The following is a 19,658-nucleotide window of genomic DNA, read 5'->3' on the forward strand; positions in this document are numbered from 1 at the left end:
GCTTAAAAAATTTTGTTTTCGGAAGCATTAGGACAGTCTGATTTGCTACAACTTAAGGTAATTAGCAAATTCTTTTTATCATAGCCTAAGTTTCTATCTTGCATCTTTAAGGAGTACCTTTCAAAACACAAACCCCACTCCTATTAACATGTAATTATCGTTTTCTTTACTGTTTAATGCTTTCTTATATAAATACTGCAATGTCATATCATCTAAATCTCTATTATGTTCTATAAAGCACTGAGCACAGTAATTATAAATCAACTCACTTAAGTACTTAACAGCAATACACCATATGACTAATAGCTTCTGACACACGAAGTTATACAAAAAAATTTTTATTAAGTACAGTTTCAAATTTAGAGCTTCAATGCTTACAAATGTGATTGGATATTTAGGATACATAATTTATTCTTAAAATACACAACTTATATACAGATATTAAAAACTCAGTCTCCAAAATGCTCAATAAAGATGTCTGGGTGACACTTATAGAACTGACCTAGCAATTTTTTCTTCTCTTTGGCAGAAAGTTTTGAATCCTCATCAATAGTTTTTAGTAAATTCAACAGCTCATCTTTGGTTGTCTTCTCCGTATTGTTGGAATAGTCACGTTGCTCAATTCTCTGGCAATAAATATATCCTTAAAGTTTAAAAGTAAAAAGTTCAGTTAATGACTCAATTCCTCATATTTAACCAGAAAAATCAAGCAATATTCTTGTCTTTATGTTTTTCTTCCCCATTTTGTAATATGCACTGAAGATGGTAAGCACTGCTGACTTTCTAACACTTGTAAAGTTGCTTAGTATGAATAACTCTGAGGAGAATGTTTTAAATTTGGTTGAAATTAAAGTCCAACTACTTATAGCAAAACATTTTCAAAAAACACCTGAAATTTGTCTTTGGAAGATCATGAAAATAATATTTCTCAGATTACCTGCATCTCTATTTGGATCTCTTCCGTTCTGTATGGCCATAAGCTTAACACTTACAATTTTATGTAGAGTTCCAGGAATCTTAAGAAAAAGAAGGGACATGGGACATTATTCAAATGCATTTTAATCTAGTGATCTATTACATAAGCGCAATTTAACTACTTTCACAATTTTACCTTAAAAACATCTTTCTGATGATCCATTAAAAAGAGTACCAGAAGATCTGTTTTGCCTTTGGATAAATTTTTATTGTCAACAATAGCTTTTGAGAATATCCTTTTCACAATCATGCGGTTGTCACTCTATAAAAATAAAACAAAAACAAATATATCCAATAGTATATATTTAAGAGACAAGTTTAATATAAAAGGGAATATTAAATATTAATAGCTATTATACATTTCAGCATACTTGATGCTGAAGATGGAATAATCTAATACTTAACCTATAAGTATTAAGGATATTAAATACAACTAACAGTTAAACAAAAGACTTACTTCTTTCTGTAATTTAAACTCAGAAGGATTTGCTGCAACAGCCATGAAATACAGTAGTCTTCTAAATTCTTCTCTATTTTGGAAATCTAAAAGCTTTAGAAGGAGCTGGGTAGCTTCTAAAGCTATTTCCGTCTTCCCATTCACTTTAGCCAAAAGAAAAAAACTGCTTTTAATTGACCAAATATGACTATATTAAAGGGAACAAAACTCAAGTTACAGTTTGAGTTAAAAAGTGCACTTATTCAAAATTATTTCCAAAAGCAAAAGCAAGATTAGGAATTAACAATGAATGGTGAATACCATAAAGGCAGCTTGTTCTCAAATTGGCAACTAACACCCTAAGTCCCTGTCATATAATATCTTCTGGCATTAAATCTAACTCTTAGCTTTGTGGATAAAATCCCATTCTGCTTTTCATTAATTCAGTATATTTGGGAGTATACCATGTGTACAATACTCATGTATCCAACTCTCCTTGAGAAAAATAGGAGAAATTTTCTGAAACCTCCAATTTGTTTCCAACAAATTATGTGGCTCATTGGTAGAGAAACAAAGCAGAGTCTGCCATTTTGAAGAGACTGAAAGGGGAGTAATGGTGGTGCTGATAACTCTTCTAAAAAAAGAGAATTGCTGCTTTATGCTTTAGCTTCCGGTGAATGAGAGCAGCATTATGCTCCTGGGTAACCAGAAGTTTCTGCGTAACTTTAGAGCTTGTTAAAGCCTCTTTCCAAATGACCCCTAGAAGTTTTTGAACAAACATACTTTCCATGAATTAATCCAGATCCACTCCCAGCTTGTAGTAGTACTATTTTGGTTCGGTTTGAGAACTAACTTTTTCTTGTTTCCTCCAAAAGATAAACGCTAGTATCCAGTTAGATCTTACTTACCTAAGAGTTCTGCAATTCCATTATGAACATCAGATAAGTGATTTAACAGAGGTTCCCTACTACTGTAATATCTGCCAATGGCATCAAACAGAAGTTCTTTCACTAAGTCTGTTCGGTCTGGTTGCTCAGGAAAGCTTCTGCTTATTTCCACCACCATCTGGTCTGGAAGGTATTCTAAACAGTCAATTGCTGCAGAGAGCCACTCATCTTCCCTATAGGGGAGAGGGGAAGGTTATTTAAAAGGCAAGGGAAGATTATTTAAAAGGCAAAGAGTAACAAATATACACATGGTACCTAATTCAGTAGCTATTTCATGCCATCAGGATAAATTTCTACATGAGCTTAAAAGATATGTGTAGTTCTTTTTAATATATAGCTAGATCACATATCACATTTACAAATTCAGCTTAATGTTTTCCCTTTATTTTTTCCTTTTTCATGAAAACAAACTCTCCACCACAATACAGAGGTGAAAAGAGCATACAAATTCAAACTCTACTCTTGCTCTTCACATTTACGATGGAGACCCAGAAACTCCAAGTTACTTGCTCAGGCCTCAGGCAGGACTAGATCCCAGATCTGAGTTCTGGGCCAGTATTTCTCCAACACAATGTTGCTTACTTCAGAGCTCTGTCTATGATCTATTAGCTCTCCCTTTAGCTAGGACAGAATAGAGGAAGAAACGTTTCAAAATAATTACACATCAGGCCTGGCGCAGTGGCTCACGCCTGTAATCCCAGCACTTTGGGAGGCCGAGGCAGGTGGATCACATGAGGTCAGGAGTTCGAGACCAGCCTGGCCAACATGGTGAAATCCCGTCTCTACTAAAAATGCAAAAATTAGCTGGGTGTGGTGGTGTGCCCCCGTAATCCAAGATACCTGGGAGGCTGAGGTGGGAGAATTGCTTGAACCCAGGAGGCAGAGGCTGCAGTGAGCCGAGATTGCGCCACTGCACTCCAGCCTGGGCAAGAGCGACACCTCATCTCAAAAAACAAACCAACAAAATAATTAAATATCAATTATCATCTACAGTAAAATCCTGCTGGGTAACTTCAGAAAAATGTTACATTTCAAGAAATAAAGTAGCAAACTTTTAATATTCCATTTTTTATATCTATCTATCTATCTGTCTGTCTATCTATCTATCTACAGTTAAAAAGCAATCAATCATGTCCTCTACTGCCATACTGCCATGGACTCAGGACAACTAATTCAGTCAGGTGAGGTATCTCAGGCAGGTCATTTCACCTCTCTTGACATCAGCTTCAACTTTATATGATAAGATGATCTTTAAGGTCACTTCTAGCACAAATTCTGATTTTGTATATAAAAATTACTAATTACAAGGCTGGGTGCAGAGGCTCACGCCTGTAATCCCAGCACTTTGGGAGGCCAAGGTGGGCAGATCACAAGGTCGGGAGTTCAAGACCACCCTGGCCAATATGATGAAACCCCATCTCTACTAAAAATACAAAAATCAGCCAGGCATGGTGGCGCGCGCCTGTAGTTCCAGCTACTTGGGAGGCTGAGGCAGAAGAATCGCTTGAACCCGGGAGGCAGAGGTTGCAGGGAGCTGAGATCATGCCACCGCACTCCAGCCTGGGCGACAGAGACTCCGTCTCAGAAAAAAAAAAATTTAGTAATTACACAATGTTTCACATGTTCCTTTAGGTTATAGAAATGTGTTATATCTGCAGAATTCAGTAACACATATGTTGTGATTAACTTTTTCATATAAGGCTTTAAGCTGCCTTTTGGCACTCAACTGTTTATAGTATTAAAAGTTCTTTGGTACATAGAATTAGTGAAGTACTGAAAATGTAATTGTATTCCTTTCAAACATTTTCATCCCCTTAACTAGACTGGAACACTATCTGCTAAGGCAAAATAATAAAAAATTAAGCTAGAAAAATCTGATAACTTATTTTAACTGTCAATTTTTATAGAAGAGCCTCAAAGTTATGAGTAATGCAGAACTCTTCCTTAAGGCAAAAAAAATCTTAATTCCCTCAGCACCTAAAGTTAAGCCTTCAAACCTTAGGATTTATATTCAAGAGAGGAGTAACTGGAATGAGAGAGTTACTTTCATTGTATTTTTTTTTTTTTTTTTGAGACAGAGTCTCACTCTGTCACCTAGGCTGGAATGCAGCAGCATGATCTCAGCTCACTGCAACCTCCGCCTCCCAAGTTCAAGTGATTTTCCTGCCTCAGCCTCCCAAGTAGCTGGGATTACGTGCCACCATGCCTGGCTAATTTTTGTATTTTTAGTAGAGTTGGGGTTTACCATGTTGGTCAGGCTGGCCTCGAACTCCTGACCTCAAGTGATCCGCCCACCTTGGCCTCCCAAAGTGCTAGGATTACAGGCATGGGCCACCGCACCTGGCCTTACTGTATTTCTTTAATACAACTAGTTAATTAAATACATATGTAAAAGGCATTCTAGATATGTAATCAAAGGATCTCAATAATCTGTCAAATCTGTTTCTATTCTTCCAGGTCCCTTTGAGGAAATCCTGAGAGTCCAGACAGCTCTACATTTTAACAAAGATAAGAAGCTAAAGCATAATCATTTTTTTTTACTTAATGTGCAAGTTACATGTGAAATAAAAATGAATATGAAAAATGAAACAAATCTTTTTCTAATTTTGACTAATGTAATTTTGTTCTTCACATTCTCAAATACTGATAATATCAACTAACAATGCATATCTGATCCTATAGAAAAAAGAATAGAACAGATTACCTTAAAACCATTATCTCAATCTACCTACAAACACACTCAAATTATTATATGTATTTCCACATACTGAGAGTCACTATAAGCCTTGAGAATCCCTCGATCCAGATAGTTACTGCTGTTGACGATGGTGGACTGCCTCTTAGGTTGAGGAACTTTAGGTACAGCCTCTTGCTGTTTCAGTAAGGAGTCAAGAAGTGGAAGGTCTACAAGTTGTAGTAGACGCCCAATTGTTTCTTCTTGCCACACTTCATTAATAACTACACAGGAAAAATGACAAGGTGAAAAGTAACAATTAATAGTTACTATATGCTCACCATAATATTTTTCTAAGCAGGTCTAAGCTAGTAAATTTGTGGCCAAAAAGAAAGAAAAAGTCAACCTTACGAAGTGCTTTCTTATAACAAAGTAAAACAATCCAAGATTTGTTTAGAGTGTAGGAGAATAGGCTTTGGACAACAGGAATTCTTTTCATTCTTTGTACTGTAAAAAGCAATCTGTCAGAGATAAGAGATCAAGTCATGTAACATGTTAATAAGGACTCTGGAAGAAAGAATGATTCATTCAAGCTAAAAACTTGTTTGAAACTATTGGCTGCAGATTATTCCACTCAGGGTTTCCACAACTGGAATGGGGGAAAGGGTGGAAATTAAAGTCATTAAACTATATTCCATTGCCACAGACAAGGAAGAACCGAAGAATTCTGTTAATGTTTTAATGTAATTTTCAAATTTTATTTGACCTAATAAAATCTTGGGAAAAGAAATATCTGAGAGCATATTTTCAATACAAATCTGCATGCAAAACATCTCAGATCTGAACCTTTGCCAGCTGATCGGACAAAAGTCAGTGTTCAAGAGTTCTAACACTGATCTATTTGTTAAAGATAATAGACTTCTGTTAAAATTGAACATACACAGCTTTAACACATAGTGCACTCTTTCTCTGTACTTTGAATATTTAAAATCTAATAAAGATTAAGATTAAAAAATTTTAAATAACTTTGAAGTTAGTCTTCTACTTCTTACTTTGCTTCAGCCTTAGCTTACCTTGTGGAGACAAGGTTGCAGAGATATTTACATGAGGGGAGTTGGCAGGCTTTAAACTCAGATTTTCCCACAGGTCCTCTAAACTGGCTGATTTGATATCGGATGACTTAAATAATGCATCTGCATACCTAAAATGAATTTATTTCAGAAATGAACATTTACTAAGCCCACAGAAATATTTTAGTATTTGAGAGCTAAGAGTTTTCTACAGAGTTATGCATTTCAGAGCAAAAACACAACAAATCCAAATTCTAAGAGTCGAATAAATTATAAAAACACCTACCTTCTTTCTCAAGCATAAACATATTCTGTTCTCCTTTGAACATTTTCTTAGATTTAACTAATTCAATGACTAAAATCTTAGTCACCAGTTTAAAAATGCGATCAAACATAACTGGACTTCATTATGCGTACTGGGTTTATCAGTTATCTTTGTGGGGCATTCTTTGGTGGACAGTACTTATCGTTTTCTAAATACAGATCTACAGCTCTTTACCTGCAATTCTGAAACCCAAAAAGCTTTGAAAATCAAAGGTTTATTTAGAGCTCATACCATGACAAAACCTGTCCCGAGACTATGATAGCTTTAATTTATCCCGGTAGTATATTCTTTTGTTTACCACAGAAATATCATTATGCTTGATTACCAGATGCTGTTCCAGATGCCTCCAGGGATGTTGAACCACATATATGTACAAGATAACTTTTCTAAATGCTCCAAAGTTCCAAATTCCTAAATACATCCGGTCCCAAGCATTCAGATAAAGTGTGTGGACCTGCATCTGAAAGTTTTGACTGTGCCTTACTTTATCCTCATATTTCCTTTCTACACAAAGAGGTAAATTTTATCATGTTTTAGTTTAGGTCAAAACATGTAAAAATGGGCCAAGTGCAGTGGCTTATGCTTCTAATTCCAACACTTTAGGAGGCCAAGACGAGAGGATCACTTGAGCCCAGGAGTTTCAGACTAGCCTGGTCTCGAACCATAATGGGATTCCATCTCCACAGGGAAAAAAAAAAAAAAAAAAAGAAAAGAAAAGAAAAAAATTTAGCCAGGCATGGTGGTGCATGCCTGTAGTCCCAGCTACTGGGAGGCTAGGATGGGAGGATCACTTGAGCCCAACAGGCAGACAATGCAGTGAGCTGAGATCACACCACTGCACTCCAGTCTGGTGAGAGAGTAAGACCCTGCCTCAAAAAAATACACACACACGAAAATGAATACACTAAAACTCTGACTTTAGGTCAGATCTGAATTATAAGAGCTTCAATTATACCTCTGTGTCACCACTGCACGGTTTAGCTGAGGGTAACAAAGGGGAAAAGGTAAAGTTGGTTTACTTCATGACAAATAGCTGTAAGTTCATTATGCATTATCACCCACATTCATTTCAATCACTGGATTCCACAATTCTGTCTCCCCAGTTTCCCTTTAAATAATTCTTCCTTCTCTCCCACCACAATCTGGGTTTTTCTCTGCCTGCCTTCGCTATCTTCTCATACCAAGTGGTATGGGAACACTTTTTATACTGTAACTATAACCTGAAGCGGGAAAATCAAAGTATGTTGACTGCTTCTGCTAAATATAAAATATGACTAGGAGACACCCAATAAAGTTAACAAAATTTCATCGTACTTTATCAGATTTACCCACAGACCCATATTTTAGCCACATTTACTGCTAAAAATGTAATATAAAGCCAGTAGGCATCTCATAAAAAGGTAGACAAAATCCTGCCAATATTCCCGTGATAATCTAACATTATATACCAACCTGGCAGGTGAATATAGTTTGTTCACTTTGCCTGACTGACTGTCTTGGTTAGGTATTGTGGTGAATCTATAAAGGCTGCAACTACTATCTTCAAATGTAGGTTTTTTGTCTTTTCCAAAGACTTTGGTTGGAACTGCTTCAAATACTTTGTAGTCCATAAGTGCTTGACACACTCTCACCACTTTGGCTCGAGGAATATCTACATCACCAAAATACTTATTCTGAATTAGGTGAGAAAAAATGACATCCACAGCTTCTGAACCAACAAAGCAGTCATTATGTCGTTTTAAACGGTGCCTTCGTTTTTTCACTTCCACTTGTGTTTGAAGAGTGTTTATGATGCTGCTCCATACATACGTGGCTCCAAATGGCTTCTGAGCTACACTGAAACCTAGAAGGAGAAAAATCATAGAGAAACTGGTATTTAGTACCTTGTTCATTTGTAATAAGGTCTAAGCAATCCTTAGGCAAAAATGTAGTGATTTCCAAAGTTATTGATAAGGAACAATTACGAGGGTAGCTTAATGAAATACTGTTTTAATAGCGATTCATTAAAAAATTTGGTACTTATTATATACCAAACACTGTTCTATATGCTAAGATGCAACAGTAAGCAAAATAAGATTCCTGTTCTCAGGAACTTAAGACTTTGTAGGAAGATAAAGACAATCCATACGTGTTAGATCAGTGCTGAGAAGAAAAATAAAGCTGGATAAGATAAGGAATGCTACTTTAAATGGGATGTCAGGATAGACCTGTGTGATAAGGTTATACCTGAGCAGAAACTCAAGTAAAACCAAGAAGCAAGAAGCAAGCTATGCAGACATCTGGGGAAAGAGCAAATGCCCTGAGGTGGGAGTGTGCTCTGGTAGGATAGGAGGGAGGTCTGCACAGCCAGAGTGGTGTGGGGAGGGAGAGAAGAACAGGAAGTTAGATCAAGGAGGGAGAGGGGCTGGAGTTTGAGACTGGGAGTTAGGAGGACACATCAAGTAGGACCTTGTGGCAGTTACCAGTTATGTACAAGAATTCTATTACATGCCTTATGTAAATTATCTAATCTTCAATAGCAACCTATGAGGTACGTATCATTTCCATTTGAGAGATGGAAAACAGAGTCACAGAGGTTACATGGCACTTCCAGATATTATATTGAAAGAGGTAGTACTGGGACTTGGCTTATGTTTTATATGATTTTGAAGTACCTATGAGTCATACACACACACACACACACACACACACACACACACACACACAGTCATGCATCACAAAACAACATTTCTGTCAACGATAGACCACATATAACAGTGGTCCTATACAATTATAATGGAGCTTAAAAATTCCTGTTCCTATCTCTTGCTGTACCTTTTCTATGTTTAGAGACACAAGTACTTATCATTGTGTTACAATTGCTTACAGCATTCAGTATAGCTCTGCAGGTTTGTGGCCTAAGAGCAACAGGCTACACCACATAGCCTAGGTGTGTAGCAGGCTATACCATCAAGGTTTGTGGAACTACACTCTGTGATGTTTGCACAACAATGAAATCACCTGACAATACACATTTCTCAGAACAGATCCCCGTCATTACGCTACGCATGATTGTATACACACACACACACATACACACACACACAATCATTGCAGGAATAAACTAATATTTTTAAAGCCTATTATGCAGCCTTATGAGTTAAATACTTTGTATGCAGGGTAAAGTAACAATTTGGTTCCTGCCCCATAGGAGCTTATGACCTATTGCAAAGACAGAGTACGCACAGAAGTAAAGCAAGATTTTTGCCAAACACAAAAGGAGAAAAACAAACTTTCAAAAATATCCTATCATATTTTTCCTCATTGTAATTAGCAGATATTTGGAAATCAATAGGAAAGAAATCAGGTCTTGGGTTTTTGAAAACCGATGGAATGGATTCTAGTGAATTACTCACTTGGTGGCTGGCTGGCTCTCTCCCTTTTTTCCTTTCATAAAGAGTAGGCCCTTTAATGTGTTACACTTTTCAGTGATCCTCTGAAAATTCAGCAGTCCTAATTTAAGTCCCCATTTATGTTAAGTATATTACTTCCTTTATTTTTAGATATTTTGGCAGAGAAGGTGAAGTTATTACTTCCTTTAAGATCGTCTAAAAAGGAAAACCATATGCATGAGTACAATGGTAAGGAAAAAAGAGAATTATAATTAAAGAAATTGCTACTTGAAATTATCTTCCTACTTTTTTAGGCAAAATAGAATGTTTAAGATGAAGAAAGCGTAAGATAAGCTCCTGAAGGACATTATTAAAACTCCTTTACAGCCTGCCGAAGATGGTGAAACCCCCTCTACTAAAAATACAAAAATTGGCCGGGCGTGGTAGCAGGCACCTGCAATCCCAAAGGCAGAGAATTGCTTGAACCTGGGAGGTGGAGGTTGCAGTAAGCCAAGATAGTGCCACTGCACTCCAGCCTGGACGACAAAGCAAGACTCCGTCTAATAAATAAATAAACAAACAAACAAAAACTCCTCTTAGTGCACTAGAGCCATAAATTATAAGTGGGTCATTTGAAATTCATCTCTCACGTTGCAATAAATATAAGGAGTACACTGAACCACTACACTGATTTCACTTGTAGCATAATTCTGTAGCTACTAGCAATTTAAACATCTTTACAGTGAAAATGAATAGCATATACACAAACACACAGCCCTTTATTGTTTATTTGTATATTTCTAATACCAAAAGTAGATGGGTAATTTACCACCTACCCATTATTATAACGTTGGTTTAAAATGATCAGCAAGATTTTTTTTTTTTTTGAGACGGAGTCCCTCTCTGTCGCCCAGGCTGGAGTGCAGTGGCGCGATTTCGGCTCACTGCAAGCTCCACCTCCTGGGTTCACGCCATTCTCCCGCCTTAGCCTCCCAAGTAGCTGAGACTACAGGTGCCCACCACCACGCCCGGCTAATTTTTTGTATTTTTTTTTAGTACAGACAGGGTTTCACTGTGTTAGCCAGGATGGTCTCGATCTCCTGACCTCGTGATCCACCCACCTCGGCCTCGCAAAGTGAGCAAGGTTGTTTTTAATTGTCAAAACTGTATTTTAAATTTGAAGATATTTCATAAGCCAGTACTAAACAAAGATGGAAGTAATTGTTGCCAGTCTTCCAAATATAATGTGAGCTATTTCAGGAACTGAATTATGGAGAATTGACTAAATAAATCAAGCTGGAATTAGATCTACTCTTGGTACAGTATTTAGTCTCTGTTGAACAGAGCAAGAATGAGGCATTTGATGGAATCTCAAAGTAAGTCCAGGTCATTCCTGGTATCCAGAACTCAGGAGTAGTTGCACTATTTCCAGCCACAATGCCTAAACATTGTTAGCGACTAATATTCTTAACTTCCTAAAATACCAGAGATTATAAATAAGATTTAAATAAACAATTTCTGCTTAATTTTTCAAATCTTTACTATTAATAGCTAACATTTGAGTATTTACACTATGACAGGCTCTGTCTTCTCGCATTTAATTCTGATAAGCTTCTCTACAAAATGATTATTAATAATCCTATTTTGAGGAAATTGAGGCTCCGTGAGTTAAACCTGCCCTCAGTTACACAGCTGATAAATATATACTAGTTTTTCCTAGTACTTAAATATAAATATATGAAAAGTCAGCCATCAGATAAGTTGTTTAAGCATTAACCTTTCGTTGGAAACTTGGATTAAGTGAAACAGCTTTAAGAGAGCCAAGAGATAAAACAAACTCTTAAGAACCCTCAACCAAGCTATTTAAAAGCAGTAGTCACTACTCATAAAATAAGGCAGGATATCATAAATTCTGTAATAAATACTACCACAGTACACAGGGTAAGACAGGAAAAGGAAGACATGCAAGATTCAAACTTCGATCAGACTGCCTTTTAAGAACCAATGAGACAGACTTTTGGACTACTGATAATATAAAGATGAAACACATAAGTCATAACAACTGAGCTATAAGTAGGTTAGCATACAAATCCTAAATGATAAGGCTGAGTCACTTATTAATTACAGATCAATAAGACAGCTGAAGAAGGCAGTGAGAGGGGATATTTGGCCTCAATGAGTAGAAAAGGCTAATCTTCACAGAAAAATTAAGAGGTAAAGAATAAATTTCCCCATATTAACTTGTGGGAAATCAGGAGGTTCTGCAGGTTGGATAACACTGCATAAAAGATTAAAGAACTGGTTAGAGCAGGAGAGTAGACACCTGTGAACCACAGGTTTCCAGAGTCCTCCAGGCATGATACAATACAGCCCTCACAGGTCCCCTCTGTTCTCACTGACCATTAATTCCCAACCATTGCATCCTGGGATATTTCCCTTCAAGCACCACCACCCACAAACTAGCTCATGTTCATACAGATGCTTTCATACATAATGTACCCTGGACTTCACGAGTAAATGTGCCAAAACCCATACCAGGATAACCTGCTTTTTAAAATGCTGACTTCACCAGCTGAACATATATGGTTTGAAACTTATTTATCGTCATCTAAAAGCTGAAATGAATATTGGTATAGCAGACCATGGCCCAGTAAGATGACTTACTGTGATTTCTAAACAGGATTTAAGAGACCAAAAATGGACAAAGAATGTTTTTTAAGTCTTGCAATCAGAATTAAGGGTTTAGCTTGTCCTCAAACTTCACTTTCATATGAGCTAAACAACCTTTTAAAATCCATCACTATCTACATCTTGATGCTTCCTTACATTTGGTCAAGCATTTTCTTTTTTTTCTTTTTCTTTCTTTTTTTTTTTTTTTTTTGAGACAGTGTCTCACTCTGTCGCCAGGCTGGAGTGCAGTGTCGGCTCACTGCAACCTCCAACTCCCTGGTTCAAGTGATTTTCCTGCCTCAGCCTCCCAAGTAGCTAGGATTGCAGGCATGCGCCACCACGTGCAGCTAATTTTTTTTTGTATTTTTAGTAGAGACAGGGTTTCACCTTGTTGGCCAGGATGGTCTCGAACTCCTGACCTCGTGATCCACCCACCTCAGCCTCCCAAAGTGCTGGGATTACAGGTATGAGCCACCACACCCAGCCTGGTCAAGCATTTTCTAAAAGCATCATAACAAATGGAATCAAGGAGTTTAGAGATCAGCTGTAAAAACTCTGGATAAGAGACAATCACTGTAAGTAGGTTTCTTCATCTACTGATAAAATAGTTGAACACAATATTTTAGGTTAGTTTCAGGTCTAAACTGCCAGGCCAGGCACAGTGGCTCATGCCTCTGATCCCAGGACTTTGGGAGGCCACAGCGGGAAGATTGCTTGAGGCCAGGAGTTCAAGGTTACAGTGGGCTAGGATCGCACCACTGCACTCCAGCCTGGGTGACAGAGTGAGAACCTGTCTTTAAATAAACTGATTATAGGAATGTAAAGACTGAAATTGTATCTCCTCCATTTAGAACACCAAATATGGCAGATCTATAGGCAAGAAAGGAAGCATATGGACAAATTTGACCCTACCAGATACAAAACCTTTTGGAAGGTTGCCTAAGGAGGCTCAGAAATAATTTAATTATCTAGCCTACAACGCATAGTCTCAAGCACTATATAAATCTAGGCTAGTTAAACTTCATTTTTCAAGCAGTCTCATCCTTATTTGCTTGAAAACAATAGCTATTTTTCAAAAGCTGCCCTTCACATGTATTTGAACTCTACCATAAAAAATGTTTACCAAAAGTAAAAGTTAAACTTCTAAGATAATATTGAACACTTATATATATGTGTAGTACCAGTAATAATCATCCTCACTTCTAAGAATTCACACTAAATAATCGAGTCATAAAAATTCCCTAAAAATGTAAAGAAATTACATTTACCCAAAAATTAGGGATAATCAGCATCAACCATAATCCACCCTGTCAGCAACCCTAGTCCTACTGTGAAAACCTATTTAAAGGGAAAACAACTGTATAAATTGTATAATCACTTCAAATAGTAAGATTATATTAAATCTTTAGAAGTAGATCAATATACACATTATAAAATTGGATCCCAATGTAAGGTAAACATACACACAGAATTACTAAAACACACTACCTCTTAATGAACATATAACAATTTTGTTTCCATTCTCGGTCTTTAGACTGGACTTAAAAAAAAAAAAAAAAAGGGAACCGAATCCAGACAGCTGATGTTTCTCCATAAAACTTTTAAGAGATGGTGAGCTAGTGCCCGATTTCTTTCAGATTTCCTAACAGTTTACAGAGGTTTAAATTATTTAATTGCCTTACAGATTGCCTCAATATAATACAATTGGTTAGTCAATATTTGTTAGTTGTTAATTATTGCTAACTACTAAAAAACTTACTTTTTTTTTCTTTTTTGAGACAGAGTCTCACTTTGTCATCCAGGCTGGAGTGCAGTGGTGTGATCTCGGCTCACTGCAACCTCTGCCTCCTGGGTTCAAGTGATTCTCCTGCCTCAACCTCCCTAGTAGCTGGGATTACAGGTGTGTGCCACCACACCCAGATAATTTTTGGATTTTTAGTAGAAATGAGGTTTCATCACATTGGCCAGGCTGGTCTCAAACTCCTGGCCTCAAATGATCCACCTGCCTCAACCTCCCAAAGTGCTGGCATTACAGGTGTGAGCCACTACACCCCATTCATAAAAAAAACATTTTTAAGGGAAGGTTAACCCAGTGGTTCTCAGTGGGTGATTATACCCCCCACAGGACATGTCTGGAGACATTTTTGATTGTCACAATGAGTGTGGGTATTGCTGGCATCTAGTGGGCAGGGGGATGCTACTAAACATCCTACAATGCACAGACAGCACCCACAACAAAGAAAACGTCAGTAGTGCCAAGGTTAAGAAACCTTGGGTTGACTGAATACTGTTCAGACATGGAAACTTGTGCTAACGCAGCAGACACAGTGCTAGGTGCTGTGACTACAAAGAGTTAGACCAGTGTGGACTCTGCAGTTCCAGGGACCTGAGTTCCGTTGTTGGGTCCATCATTTACTAATAACACAATCTTGGGCAAACTGCCTAACTTTTCTGTTGCAAAACAGAGCTAACTCCACTTCTCTCACTCATTGCAAGGATCATGAGACAATATGTTAATGTGTCTCGCAAAATGTCCAGAAATTAACAGATGTATCACTAAAAACAAAAGGAGGAAACTGTCACAGTCTAGAAGAGTAGACGCATTACATGACAACTCAATGTAATATAATATCTTGGATGGGATCCTGGAAGAGAACATTAGAAAAACACCAAGGGAATCTAAGTATGGATTTCAGTTAATAATTATATGTATCAATATCGGTTCATTAATTATGACAAATGGACCATACTATTTAGTGAATCTAAAATTTTAAGTTTATTTTAAAAGTAGAAAGAAAAGGGAGGTATCGTTCTTCCTCTTCCTTCCTCTGAACTCAGAGGACACAGTCCCCAACCTTAGGAGTTAACCTTTTATTTACTCCAACTACCTGGACAATAATGTCAAGTTCTGAACAGTATTCAATCACATAAAGGCCACCAGGAGATGAGAAGACAAGATGTGACACATACCAGAGGATTTAACTTTTCATCAGAAAATAACACATCTATAAATCCTAGACCATTTAGGATTAAAGAGAATTTTAATTAAGATTTTTTCAAAAGAGGTTTTAAAATATTACTCACTCAAAGAATTGTCAAGACAACAAAGAAAAAGGACATTTGTTGGATAGTAACCAAAACCTCATGAAAATATTAATAGATAAATGTAAAGAGAATTGTGTTTATGGTGTTAAAACTGGACAGTTGTGACTGAGTGGAAAAATTTTCTATACTAAGATCCCAAGATTACAGCACTTTTACTGGATATTGGTTCTGGTAGTCCAAAGTTTATTTTCCTGTTAGTTGGCATTAGAGGCGTCATGCTGAAGACTGCGATTGCCTCTGAAAAGAAGGGTGCAGGTAGGTAAAAGAAGTCTCTACCAACAAGAAAAATTTAAAATATCTACGAGAATTATCAGCAAAAGCAGACATTGGTCTCTGCTTTAATTCACATAGATTAATGAAACAGCATATGGGAAGTACTTTGAGCTCCCTGGAAAAGTGATACCAGGCAAACTCAAAGAATTAGGTTACGGTATAAAGGGATAACAGGATAACAGACTACTTTCTTGTTTGTCATATTAAAAGACAAGTGTTTTTGACGTACTGGCTGAAGACTGGCATATAGATCTTATTTCTTGTATTTAAATCAGGTCCCTGGTCATTACAGCCCCTTTAAGGTAAGGGAGAGTTACTAATTGGTGGAGAAACAAAAGTACAAAGCTGCCTGCCAGAGCACACAGAAAGAGAATGGCAAAGAACCAAGAACCGTGTGCTCCCATTACCTTGCTCACTGGAACTATGACAAGGCAACTAAAGGGTGAAAGAAAGGCTAACAAATGTTACCAGGTCGGGATTCCAGCGGTAGCAAGCAAAACGAGTGAGAACAACAGCGGGCCCCTCTCCGTCCACTGCAGCTAGTGTGCCGAGGACAGTGTTCCTTTGATTCCTGATAACCAGCACTTCAACTCGTCCCTTAGAAAGTTATCTACTTAATTTCTGAATACATACTTCCTTACACCATCTAAGAACCTGTTCACAAATGCCCAAAGCTCCAGAATTGGTATTTCAGCTATTAGAGAAAACAGGGTACCATGTTTTTATTTTAAGCAGGTGACATTTGGGAATTTCCTTCACTGAGTAAGTGGGCCCAAAAGATTTCTCAAGACTGTTTTCAATGTCATTTGGTTTTAAATTCCCAAATGTCTTAGCATTTGTCTTCTCTTCACAACATAAATCAGGGAGACATTCTCAATGTGGCCACTATGTGCTTACCTGAATCCTTTACATGGGAGCAGACTAAGGTCAATATTATGATGTTTCTTAGAAAAGGACAAGTGAAAAATGGTTCTCTATCATAATCTGTCGTTAGCATTTTGAAGATTAAAATGAGCATTAGTGAGTAAGTCAAACACAAGACTGGGGCCACTGAGAAGCACCCATTTGACCCAGAGGAAGGAATCACAGTTTCACTGGTTGGTGTTTTTACAAATGAAAGGCTTTCGTCAGAAAGGGAACCAATTCCTACGACATCCCAGACTGGAGCTCCAGAAAGGAGAAAAAGTTGTAACTTAACCAAAAGAAAAAAGCCAAGGGTTATCTGAATATCTTAACAGTTATCTGAGTCACCCCTATTAACTGGGTTGTAGATCTGCTATAACCAGCATTTTAGAAGTGATATCCGATTCTCTTCATGTGTTTGAACATTTAAAGAAACCAGAATCCTAAATCAACTGCTCCCAAAAGACACGATTAGGCCGGTGGCAGAATTTGCCAACTTCCCTCCTAATTTCATGTAACTATTTTTTTTAGCCAAAAACTTCTATTCACTAAAATACTGCTTATACATAAAGTGTTAATAAATACCTTTTATGCCAAATTCCTGCCAGTAGAACTCACATAAACCTCTCATCCCTCCCAGGAAGAGTCTGGGGAGACAAGCTGACTCTTGACTCCTAGCAGTCTGGAGAACAAAGTGGGCAAGGGAGGCGCTCGGCCCCTGGCCATACTGTGTCGTCGAGGTTTGTGGTTGAGACGGGGGCAAAGAACTACACAAATTCCAGATACCACACTTGTCACCGGTAGCACCGCGGAGCATATCCCGGAGCTCCCCGGCGCGTGCCTGGCACGTTAGCAGGCGCACAGACTAACGCGCGGTCAAGTTGAGAGTCTGGGTAGAGAGAAAAAAGCTGGGCTGTGCGGGCGGGCTCTGCCGCCTGCAGCCCACCAGCCAGAGAGGAACCCGATCCGCCCGCTCGGCGGGGGTGTTGGCCAAGTGGTCGCAGCTGTGCTGGGCTCGCCCAGCCGGCCGTTGCCAGGCGCAGGCGGCCGAACGCCCCACGCCGCCCGCCCCGCGCCGGGACCCAGCCCGCCCCGCGCCATCCCGGGCGGCGGTCCTCGGCACCTACCAGGAGGCCTGTGCGCGGGGCTGTGGAGAGCCGAGAGGTTCAGCGCAGCAGCCTTCTCCTGCACGGTGGCCATGGCCCTTGCTCCCCGGACGCCAACTCCACCAGCAGCTTCACAGACAGCTCCCTGAGCGCCCGTCTGTTAACTGTGCGGGGCGTGGCTCCCTGCAGGCCCCGCCCCCGCTGCCGGTCACGTGTCTCTCTGGCACCCACTGAACGTAGCCCGCGGCGCCAGCGATCCAAGTTTCCTCGGGCGCGACGCCACGCGAGCGGTGGCTGGGGAGAGAGCTGTTCTCTGGGCCGGCACCACGCGGCCCGCGGCTCACACCAGCGGGGTTCGAACCGCGGCCTGCCGTAGATTAACTCGGGACCAGGCCGGGCGCGGTGGCTCACGCCTGTAATCCCAGCACTTTGGGAGGCCAGGGCAGGTAGAGCACCTGAGGTCAGGAGTTCGAGAGCAGCCTGGCCTACGTGGAGAAACCCCGTCTCTACTAAAATTACAAAAATTAGCCGGGCTTGGTGGCAGGCGCCTGTAATCCCAGCTACTCGGGAGGCCGAGGCACAAGAATCGCTTGAACCCAGGATGCGGAGGTTACAGTGAGCCGAGATCCACCACTGCACTCCAGCCTGGGCGACAGAGCGAAACTCCGTCTCAAAAAAAAAAAAAAAGAAATAGAAAAAGTCGGGGACCTGGCAAGCTGCCTAACTGCTCTGTGCCTCGGTGTCCTCACCTGTGATGCAGGGGTAGGTTTAGTACCTGCTTCACTGAGATGTTTGTTTTTTAACGAGGTTTATAGGAACCAATTCAGGTTCAGCATTTAGTAACTGCGTCCGGAACGTAAGTGCTTAAAATTATGTCATAGTAGTAGTAGTAATAATGATAATAACAATAATAATCGAGTTTTTCAGACATCCCTGCCAGTGCAGAACAAACAAATCCTATGTGGCCCAGGAGAGCAATGTCTAGAGGTCACAGGAGGGCAGCAGCGAAAGACCCTGGGACTGGCTGCCAGGAAATCTGTGCTGCCTCCAAAGGAACTGTGGGTCGGGTGGGTAGGGACAGTTTGCTGCCGTTGGAGTGAAGGTGGGGAGAGAAAAGGAGGAAGGGCTATTAATGGGACACGTCTTAGTTACTTGGAAGTTGAAGCCGGGCCAGGGATCCAATGCTGGATACCTCTGAAAGGATGAGTGGTCTTAGAGACCAATAATCCAATTGCCAGACACTTGCCCTTTTTTTTTCTTTTTTTTTAAGTTTGGGAATTTTGCAATGATTTTCAAAACGATTATGATGTCTTCTTAGAATGAGAATGCTTGTGTGATTTAGGTGTAAATTAGAATGGTGTTTAAGTGGGAGTTCATTATTTAGCTTATTGGAAAGAGCTTCTACATGGGGTTGTTTCAGAGAACACATACTAAGAAGCTGTGCCCCTAGGGACTTGGGTTTGTGGGTGGGAGGTGGGGGCCAGTTGCTGCTGCTAAGTGTTAGAAAAAGCTGGCCAGGCACGGTGGCTCACGCCTGTGGTCCCAGCACTTTGGGGGGCCTGAGGCAGGGGGATCCTCGAGGTCAGGAGTTCGAGACCAGCCTGGCCAAGATGGTGAAACCCCTACTAAAAATACAAAAACCATCCGGGCGTGGTGGCAGGCACCTGTAATCCTGTAATCCCAGCTACTTGGGAGGCTGAGGCAGGAGAATCGCTTGAATCCAGGAGGCAGAAGTTGCAATGAGCGAAGATTGTGCCACTGCACTCCAGCCTGGGTGACAGAATGAGACTCCATCTCAAAAAA

General features: G+C 39.5%; 1 protein-coding gene and 1 long non-coding RNA gene across 3 annotated transcripts in view; one reads left to right on the plus strand and one right to left on the minus strand.

Moving 5' to 3' along the window:
- Positions 1-322: 322 nt before the first annotated feature.
- Positions 323-18,685, minus strand: DEPDC7 (DEP domain containing 7). Of its 2 annotated transcripts, none has more exons than XM_054441611.2 (9): positions 17,877-18,685; positions 7,880-8,270; positions 6,106-6,233; positions 5,127-5,316; positions 2,320-2,531; positions 1,433-1,575; positions 1,112-1,237; positions 938-1,016; positions 323-643 (listed from the first exon to the last, which is right to left on the minus strand). In XM_054441611.2, exons 1-9 carry the CDS (start codon positions 17,947-17,949, stop codon positions 450-452), a joined length of 1,536 nt encoding a protein of 511 aa, XP_054297586.2. In that variant the 5' UTR covers positions 17,950-18,685; the 3' UTR covers positions 323-449. The 2 variants fall into 2 exon arrangements, with proteins under 2 accessions (XP_054297586.2, XP_054297585.2); XM_054441610.2 differs by lacking the exon at positions 17,877-18,685 and adding an exon at positions 17,335-17,823.
- The window catches only part of LOC134740245 (uncharacterized), a 28,966-nt gene continuing 27,822 nt past the window's right edge, over positions 18,515-19,658 (plus strand). The window contains exon 1 of the long non-coding RNA XR_010127565.1: positions 18,515-18,617. This is a non-coding gene — a long non-coding RNA (uncharacterized LOC134740245). The remainder of the gene's footprint in view (positions 18,618-19,658) is intronic.

This window comes from Pongo pygmaeus, chromosome 9 (genome assembly GCF_028885625.2).
Source record: "Pongo pygmaeus isolate AG05252 chromosome 9, NHGRI_mPonPyg2-v2.0_pri, whole genome shotgun sequence".
Lineage (NCBI taxonomy): Eukaryota > Metazoa > Chordata > Mammalia > Primates > Hominidae > Pongo > Pongo pygmaeus.

Bases quoted from the DNA above. Each gene is read 5' to 3' on its own strand.
- DEPDC7 (XM_054441610.2), bottom strand. From the start codon at position 17,566: ATGCTCCGCGGTGCTACCGGTGACAAGTGTGGTATCTGGAATTTGTGT. The intron at 8,271-17,334 runs GTATTTATTAAC...TTCTCCTTCTAG, and splicing joins GCAGGAATTTGGCATAAAAG to GTTTCAGTGTAGCTCAGAAG. The intron at 1,017-1,111 runs GTAAAATTGTGA...CTTTTTCTTAAG, and splicing joins ATCAGAAAGATGTTTTTAAG to ATTCCTGGAACTCTACATAA.